Source organism: Candoia aspera, chromosome 4, assembly GCF_035149785.1.
Source record: "Candoia aspera isolate rCanAsp1 chromosome 4, rCanAsp1.hap2, whole genome shotgun sequence".
In the NCBI taxonomy this organism is placed as follows: domain Eukaryota; kingdom Metazoa; phylum Chordata; class Lepidosauria; order Squamata; family Boidae; genus Candoia; species Candoia aspera.
Window position 1 is genome coordinate 114535463 of NC_086156.1, and position 9691 is coordinate 114545153.

At 39.2% G+C, this 9691-nt stretch overlaps 1 protein-coding gene across 1 annotated transcript; it reads right to left on the reverse strand.

The window, feature by feature from the left end:
* Nucleotides 1–506: 506 nt before the first annotated feature.
* Nucleotides 507–9258, reverse strand: LOC134497218 (vomeronasal type-2 receptor 26-like). The gene is made up of 5 exons (XM_063302889.1): nt 9062–9258; nt 8371–8662; nt 6715–7500; nt 3552–3678; nt 507–1405 (listed from the first exon to the last, which is right to left on the reverse strand). The coding sequence occupies exons 1-5, from the start codon at nt 9256–9258 to the stop codon at nt 507–509; spliced, it is 2301 nt and encodes a 766-aa protein (XP_063158959.1).
* Between the last annotated feature and the right edge of the window lie 433 nt (nt 9259–9691).

The window sequence follows — 9691 nt, forward strand, 5'->3', positions numbered from 1 at the left end:
TATATCTAGAGATTTCAGAAACTATAAATTTTACATTTCAAAGACCCTAACCAATACAAGATTGATATCCTTTGATATTGTGCTAAATGAATGTTCATAGAAGGTTAATTAGACTTTTTTGCTACATTTATGCAGTGGTTTATCAATTGAAAGTTAGAAAAAATACATGAAAGTGACAACTCCAAATACTGGGCATCCTTTGAGTCAATATATCCAATCTCCTAAGAGTAGCCAAGAAAGCTAGATTCTCCAAATCTTAGCTTGTGTGTCAAAAGGGAGATAGGGTTAGGTTGAGGGACTGTCATGAGTAAGGGATCTTGGAAATGGTTGAAAATGCAGCAGCATCAACACTTCTTTTGGAATGGGTGACCATAATAAATTTTAATAATAATAATAATAATCCTCCAATAATCCTCCTTTGACATCATATGTTTCCTCTAGACAGCAAAGAGATTTCTATTCTATTTGTCAGCAATGTCTCATAGCGAGAAAGATCACATGACATACTAATTCCTCTTTATTAGTTGCTCCCTCTGGTTCAGCTCTGGCCTGAAAACAATGATGTAGCATTTTGGCAAAAATATGCATCCCAGTAAGGCAGCACTGGAGGACAAGATGGAGAAGACCTCCACAGCTACCATGGCTTTTCCTTTTGTGCTCAGATAGGCTGGAAAAAAGGACACCCACAGACTGCAAAAGGCCAACATGCTGAAGGTGATGAACCTGGCTTCATTGAAGCTGTCAGGTAATTTACGGGCAAGAAAAGCAACAATAAGGCTGGCCACGGCCAAGAGACCCATGTAGCCCAAGACACAGTAGAAGAAGGAGGCTGAGCCCTCATTGCATTGTAGAATAATTGCTTTGGATTGTGAGTGCATGTCTAACTCAGGGAATGGGGGAGATGTTGACAACCAAAGAACACAAATACATACTTGGAAGAGAGAACAGGACAGGACAGTAGAGAAGGCCAATCTTTTCCCCACCCATTTCCTCATGTAGGAACCTGGTTTGGTGGCCATGAATGCCACAACCACCATGATGGTTTTGGCCAGGACACTAGAAATGGCCACCGAGAAGGTGATGCCAAAAGTGGATTGTCGGAGAATGCAGGTCACTTTGCCAGGTGGACTGAGGAAGAAGAAAGAGGAGAGGAAACAGAGCAGAAGAGAGACAAGGAGGGTGTAGGTGAGGTCCCGGTTGTTGGCTTTAACAATGGGAGTATCCCTGTGCTTAACGAAAGTCCCAAGGACCCAGGTTGTCATGAGGAAGAGAGAAATAGCACTTGTGACTAAACCAATTGCTAGAGGTTCCTCATAAAACAGAAAGACCAAAGATTTGAGCAGACATTCATTTTTTTCTTGGTTTGAGTAGTGATCTTCTGGACATCTGAAACAGTCATCAGTATCTAGAAGAAAAGGCAAGGAAATGGTCATTTCTTTCCTAGTTTTTAAAATTAACTTCTGAGCAGGTGGCAACTATTTTTCATACTGAATTCTTGCTGTACGCTACAAGTTTGTGAATAGAGAGTATGTGAAAATACACAATTTTGTATTCCTGGATCAGGAGGCCCTTCAGTAACTTACTCATGCCCCAGTCTTCTAGGCTGTATAGACTGTTGCAATGTGCTCTGTATATGGCTACCCTCGAAGAGTATTCAGAAGTTACAACTTATTCAAAATGGAGCCATACTTGCAATCTTGGGTGCCCCAAGTATGGCATTTGTAACAGCTTTGCTGCAGGAGCTCCATTGATTGCCAGTCTGATTCTGGGTCCAATTCAAGGTGTTGGTTATTACCTTTAAAGCCTTATATGGCATGGGTCCAGGTTACCTGAGAACTCTATCATCCCACCCAGTCAGGCAGAGAAGGCATGTTATGGACTCCATGAAAGAATGTCTTCTGATGGGACCCAGGAAGAGACCCTTCTCTGGCATTCCTCTGCGCTATGGAACATCCTCCTGCCAGAGGTGAGACAAGTCCCCACTCAACCATCCTTCTGGAAAGGATTGAAGACCTGGTTTGCCAGATTGCATGGATTGTAAGGAGTAGCAAACAACCCTAGGGGTTGTTGGCACCTTCATGGTGTCCTCATATATTAAGATGTTTTTAACACCTCTATCTTGCTTGGTGCTTCTATCCTTTTATGAAAGAATATTGTTTTATGGCAGTTTAATAATTATTCATTCTTGTTTTACTGTAAACCAGAGTCTCTCCTTGAGCAAGATGGGTGGTAAATATATGTAATAAATAAATAAATATAAATAAATTTTCTCAATCCTATAATGTATGATTGGTTGGTAGATGAATACATGATTTGAAGGGCAATTATTCTTGAAATCCAGTCTTCTCTAAATAAAACTGAGAAAAATGCTTTTGTTTCCCAATACCTTTCATAGAAGTCTTTCTTTCATACAAGACTGGGATGGGGAATTTAGTTGCACAAGGTGGACAAAGACTACAGATTCTGAGATGTCAAATCAATGTATGTCATTAAAATTCTGTGTGAATTTATTCTTCTCCAAGAGAAGGTCAGCCGCTGTAAACTAACATTTTCTTTGAGCAAAAGGTGAATTGAAACCAGAAAAATGTGGTATAATTTCACTGTCAGTATAAGAGAGAAGGGTTAGTTTGATAATTGCATAACCAAAATGCTTCTGGCCTTTTACATGGAGAATACGATCAGGTTCTGCAGAAAGACATCCTGTGTCCCTTTGTCTCCAGAACATCCCACCCATTCCTTCATTTTTCATTGTCAGCTATACCTTCTTTGCTATCATTCAGCTTTCTCTAACTTTCAGGTTTCATGAAACACGAGGCCCTGAAATTTACAAAAGAAGAGCAAAAAAGTCTACATTTATTCATTATTAAGCACAAATGATGCAATCATGTATTGATTGTTTGCTGGTTTGTTTAATTGCCTTCTAGAAGTCTCACATGTGTCATTATTGAAAATTTCACTAAAAGGGAAGGTTGAGGACACCCATTCAAATATTTACTGCATCCAACACTGGTTAGCTTGATATGTGAGGCCAACGTTGTCATGACAAGTGATGAGGCCCAACACATAATCCAGGAATCACCAATACCGTGCCTGGTATTATTCATAGCAAATGAAATTGCCTAGATCCACCTAGCACCCAAAGGTAATTAAAGCAATGGGTGGCCATTGTCATTCTCAATATTTGTTCTTGTTGCATGAACACTGAAAATCATAGGGATAGGAACACCAATGCAAAAGAGATTGCACGTGTGAACAGCAGCAACTTCTACTACTACCACCACCACCACCACCACCAAAATTCAGGTTTCTGTGCTGAAATGAGAGTTAGGTCTATCTGCCTATCATCCATCCATCCATCTCACCTTCAGAGGGGAACAATATCTGCAGGATTCCAACCAGTTTGGAAATCAACTATAAATATTCCCCTTTAAGTATTGATAAAACCAGTAAGTACACATATACACATTCAGGATTTGATATTTCTTTGAAGCCTATATAATGAATGGATAATGAATGGAAAACTAATGGTGAAAGGAAAATTGATAACCTACTAATTTGATTGGAAATCTTTTCTTCTGGACATGGAACACAGTCATAGCAGCAGAAGGGTCTCCCTTCAGCCCTTCTCTTCCAAAATCCAGGGGAACAGTGGTCATTGCACAGGGAAACAGGAAGGACCTAGAGACATAGATGTAGACATAGACATAGACGTAGACGTAGACGTAGACGTAGACATAGACATAGACATGAAAGAATCCAGAGTAGACAGTGGAAATTGTCTAATCTGGATTAGATGAATGAGCATCAGCATCATTAATATTTATTTTTCTACAGATTGTTTGTTCAGGTTGTAGAAACAGGTGAAATCATAAAGACCAGAACACCAAGCAAAAGAGATTGCAAGTGTGAACAATAACAATTACCAGTAACATAAAGAAGGGGTCACAAGATGAAATAAAATGTAGTGATCCATCATCTGTCTGCCTGTCTGTCTGTCTCTACATCCTGTACAGGGTACAATAGCAACAGAATCCTCATAAATAACTTTGATTTACAAAGAAGAGATTTTGAGGGATGTGAATAAACTATGAGTAATCTTGTTCAGAAATTGGTGAAACCAAGAACCATACATATATTAATCCAGGAACTGCATTTCTTTAAGTCTATATAATGAAAATAACATGGTGAAACTACTGATTTTATTTGAAACCTTTCTTTGTAGGCAAGGAACATCATCATAGCAGCAGAATGGTCTCCCTTCAGGACTTCTCTTCCAGTATCCAGGGAAGTAGTGGTCATTACAAACAGGAAAAACCCTGCCCCCTCTCTCCTATCTATCTATCTATCTATCTATCTATCTATCTATCTATCTATCTATCTATCTATCTAATCAGGTAACCATTTATCCAATATTTAAATAAGGACCTGATAATACTATTATGGGCAGAATTTTTTTAGAATATGGATTTTCCCTCCACCACAACAGATATTCAGGGTTGAATTGTGTTTTCCCATTTTTCCCATTTTGTTTCTGAAAGTAATTAAACTTCATGAGGTCATTTAGAGATGCAATGTGGTCCTTTGTAAGCAAGCATCATTTCATACCTGGTTAAAACCTGGGTGCCAAAGGATGCTCTTCTCCCCAAGGGAGATTTCTTTTCCTTTCGGAGCATTGGGGTGTAACTTGCCAACTCTAACTCTCTGGAAGGAGCTGTTAGGAAAAGTGATGATGTTGAGGATGTCAAAACCACCTTGACCTTCCCTTTTGTCTTTAAAGAAGACTCTTTCTCCAGCTGAGTTGTTAAAAGAAATGCCTTGAAGGAACTTGTGGAGCTACTTGAAGGAGGATCAGAAAGAGGGAGTCAAAAAGAAAACAAAGCATCAGGGATCAAAAGTTTAAAGTTTCCCTTTCTTTTATTCCTAATTCCCAGGAGACCAAAGAACATTCCCTGGCTTGAAATATGGCAGAAGAAAATGTCAACCCAGAAAGAACTGTCAAGATTTGAGACATGCAACTCACTATTAGTTTATTAATTAATTAGGACACGTACTTTAAAGCACTAGACTCAGCAAGTCCTGGGAGTTTGCCATAAGTCTTAAAACCAACATCACTTGATGAATAAAATATATAATTTTACTACCAAAGAACAACTGACATAAACTGTAAATCCCCAGTCTAGCAACCCTGCCCTTTTATTTATTTATTTATTTATTTATTCATTCATTCATTCATTCATTCATTTATTTGTATTGTGTTTTTTTAAAGGACAGAAATAAACCAACCCCCCCCCTAAAGATACATACATAACAAGTGCTTTAAAAACGTAAGAAAAACATAAGATATAGAAATAAAATAAAAATATGACTTAAAATGTCATTACAACAATAAACAAACACAATTATACACACACACAGAGGATTAGAGAGACAGATAGACAGACAGACAGGAAAATATGATGCAGGATTGGATGGATGGATTGATGGATGGATGGATGGATGGATGGATGGATTCCTAATAGAATTATATAACCATGATGAGTGCCATATGTCATTGAACTTATCCATACAAAGTCTCCTCTCATAGGTGTCAGATGGTTCTTTCAAACTGAGAAGATAAATCCAATATGGATTATGACACACTATGTGTCATGAGTACTGATGGTGAGCAGGAGGGGGCCCCTATCCAGGGGGGAAAATGCATGCGTATTACTGAGCAGTTAAGCAGCCATTCAAAGAGACAGAGATCAGACCTGCCTTAACTTCTCGGGTTTATCTGTCTGGGTTTTTCCCACGCTTCTTCAGTTTGTTAGGATTTTCTGTCTAAAGTGGCAGTAATAAAAGACTAGAGACCTATTCCTTGTCTCAGCATGGTCCCTGACTCTTAGGACACTATGGCTGAGAGAGCTGGACCATGAGCAAGGCTGAGAGAAGGAAGATCGATGCTTTGGAACTGTGGTGTTGGAGGAAAATTCTGAGAGTGCCTTGGACTGCCAGAAGATCAAACCAGTCCTTCCTCCAGGAAATAAAGCCAGACTGCTCACTTGAGGGAATGATATTCAAGGCAAAACTGAAATACTTTGGCCACATAATGAGAAGACCGGACACCCTTGAGAAGATGCTGATGCTAGGGAGAGTGGAGGGCAAAAGGAAGAGGGGCCGACCAAGGGCAAGGTGGATGGATGATATTCTAGAGGTGACGGACTCATCCCTGGGGGAGCTGGGGGTGTTGACGACCGACAGGAAGCTCTGGCGTGGGCTGGTCCATGAAGTCACGAAGAGTCGGAAGCGACTAAACGAATAAACAACAAGATTGTATATGTTCTATAGGATTATATATATTGTATAGAATCCTATACAATACAGGAAGATATGGCGTGGGCTGGTCCATGAAGTCACAAAGAGTCGGACGCGGCTAAATTAATAAACAACAACAAAAAATGTAAATATGATGCAGAATATAGATAGATATGGTGTATCTTCATCCTCTTTCATTCTATAACAGAGCATGACCTCTTACACTAATAAATTTGTTGCCTCAGTATCCTTATTGATATGTAGCCATAGGCCAAGGAGAACAAACATATTAAGGTATGGATGAGAATGAATATAAATTAAAAGAATAAAATAGCTATCGCATGGAGAGATTACCTGCCAAGGCTGCAGATGTAGACATTTTAACTTTGGAATTTCTCCCAGTTTGGATCTTGGTCTCACCATCTCCTGCAAAGCATGGGCCACTGCATAAACAGCATTGTAAATACTGTAGCTTTCACCAGTCATCTGAAACTCAAAGAGAGGCCCGGGTAGATTCTCCAAATTCTCTTGCCCACTACAAGCTTCACTGATCTTTGAGGGTAATTCTGCACTTGAAAATGAACAGTCAAACAATTGTTCCCAAACGTCTTGAAGAAACCCATCTTTGTGGGTTGAAGGTTTGATGGCTTGAAGAAATTCTTTGAACCCTGGAACTTCTCTTGAATGAACTGTAAAGGAAAGAGCCCCATGGAACAACTGGAGCTCCCATCCTCTTTGAAACCCTGTCATTATAAAATCAGTTGGGCTCATCAGGACCCAAACCTTTCTGAAGGATGCACTCTCTTTACTTTCAGGATCACGTAGAAAGACGACTGTTCTGAGCCACACAATTGCGAATGATTCTCCATAGACGAGAAAAACATTTGATTTCTGATCTATTAATTTATCAGAAATAATTGAGATTGCATCAAGCACTTCTGACATGTCTTCAAAGTGGGCTACTTGTGGAATTTTCTGGGTAAAAGCTAAACAGATGCCATTCTGGGAAAGCAATGGCTGCAGTTTCTGCAAGAAATGTTCACCGTTATTTGTATCAGAAACAAAGACTCCAACCCACGTCCATCCAAAATGGAGAAGAAGTCGTATAACTCCAATGTACTGAAGGTCCTCATTTGGGACCATGCAGTAAAGTAAAGATAACTTCGGTGTCTGAAACTCTTCCTGGGCAAAAGAGCCATAGGTCAACTAAACAAACAAACAAATATACAAAAAAGGGGAGTCATTATTCATGTGAATCAAGGGAAGTAAAGATGGAAAATGACTGCTGGATGGAAATTAAATGAAGGTGTACCTACACTGAAAATTTCTGAAATTCTACGTACATGAGGGTACAATATAATGAACAATATAAGCAACTAAAACCCCAAGTAAAATCATATTTCTCCTGTGGAACATAACTGGATTACAAACCACAAATAGCTTCCTCATCCCCTTGAACAGCTGGAAACCTGCTAACTATCTGAGCATGTTACATCTTCCCAGCATAAGAAAGGAGTTCTTTAGAGACCAACATACCGCATTACCTGCTGCCCTTATTTATGGCAGATATCATGAAATACCTATCCACGAAAGACTATCTCCATGAGATTCCAGAGAAACAGGAAGAGTCAGGCGTGTCCTCCTTCACTGCAGTTATGTAGAGATATCCAAAGGGACCATACAGCACCAATTGTCCAGCCATTCCCAGTCAAAACAGTTGCATTTTGTACTAAAATATTATTCTCAGACACCAACCAAGATATAGCAAGGAGCGTTACCACCTGTTGCCGGGTAGCCATTAAACACAATGTCAGCTGACCCCTTCAAAAAAGTTTAATATTGTTCTCTAACTGATTGTTTTTACAGTTTAATTTTCTGATCAATGATTGTAATAAAAAAAATGATTTATTTATTTTCATTGGATAATCTTCAGCCACTTTATTGAGCTGTGGGGGGGAAAAGTTGCAGAAGGGAGAGCAAAGTGTATTTCATTGAAGCCCTGCAAAAAAGACATGGCAAAAAGCTATTCTCTGCTAAAAAGAAGTCAAATTCTGTCTCTAACCCTGCCCAGATTACCTGTGGAATCTTGTAGACACTTATACTTTCTGCCATATAGGAGGAAGTATCAGAACCAGGTGCCCCAATGATGGCCATGAGATTTTTCTGGCTGTCACATTTGTAGTTTGGGACAAATTCCTTGGACTTGAAAAGCAGGTCCAGAGTGGTGCGATAGGTCATCCTTGGGTTGCAGTAACTGTCATAGATGTGGAACCCAAGAGTGATGTTGGGTAAGATCTGAGAGTCCTCATTGATCTCCTTCACAGCAAAGGCCAAGGCAAGGACGTGCTGGTAGAATTTGGTTATTACACTGCAAATCGGTTAAATACAAAAATAAGGAGTCACTTTTTTTTTCAAGCGAGAACATTTGTTTCCTATTTTAATTTAGCACAAAATAGAATATAAACAGATTCAGCAAGTATCAATCCTTTACTATATGTATGATTTGTGAAGAGTGTTAATACAGAACTTTTTAAAAAATACCTTCAGCTCACTAAATATTATTTAAAAAGCTTATTCACCAATGTTTCATGAAAAAGACTTTAACATGATGTAAAAGAATTGATGTCTTCTCCCACAACAAGATACAAGAATGCTTAGATTAGATACAAAAAATTGTGTTTATGCTCAAACAGCTTTTATTCATAGAAGAATTTTTTGGGATCTGGCTAAATTAAAAAAAGTCATGGGAAGAAGAAAAAATCCTTACACTGGTAAGTCATAAGATTTTAGGGAAGGATATTCCTTAAATTGAATTTCATAACCGTGGTAAAGAATGTGAGACACCATCCCACCAACAAGAAGGTCACCAGGCTGGTACCACTCATGTGGGACAAGGAAGGGTTCACCTTCTGGGCACTTCACTGTAACTACTTTAGGCACCAAGAACATCAGAAGGAACATCATCTTGACTCTGTTGTTACAGAGGGAATGTCTGTGTCTTCTCTCCTATCCATAGGGAAGTCTGTATTAATTCAACGGTTTATCCAGTGATTAATCCAAGGTTTACATCTGAGAAAGAATCGAATGAGAAAACCCACCTTTCCTATTGTAAGTTCCAGGGGAGTGCACATTCCTATACTGAATATCACCAGGATTTGAAGAGATATTCTTGCCGATGAGACAGGAGGGAGGGAACTTGTAGCAATGAACCTCAGAGAGCCATTCTTGCCCCTCCTGCCAATCTCTGTGTGGTTCAAGAGTTACTTTATAACCAAGCTGATACTTGCATCTGGATTGTTGTGCAGTGTCAAAAGCCTTCTGCACAGCCTTTGGTGTTTTGGCCTATCTAAGAAAATATGGGAATTCCTATAGGAGACAATTATTTTGTTTTTGGTGG

What these genes read in the sequence shown, in the direction of transcription:
- LOC134497218 (XM_063302889.1), bottom strand. Translation starts at nt 9,258, where the DNA reads ATGATGTTCCTTCTGATGTTCTTGGTGCCTAAAGTAGTTACAGTGAAG. An exon ending in AAATCTTATGACTTACCAGT is followed by an intron (nt 8,663 to 9,061) that starts GTAAGGATTTTT and finishes ACCGATTTGCAG; the next exon opens with TGTAATAACCAAATTCTACC. An exon ending in CCCATGCTTTGCAGGAGATG is followed by an intron (nt 3,679 to 6,714) that starts GTGAGACCAAGA and finishes CTATGTCTCTAG; the next exon opens with GTCCTTCCTGTTTCCCTGTG.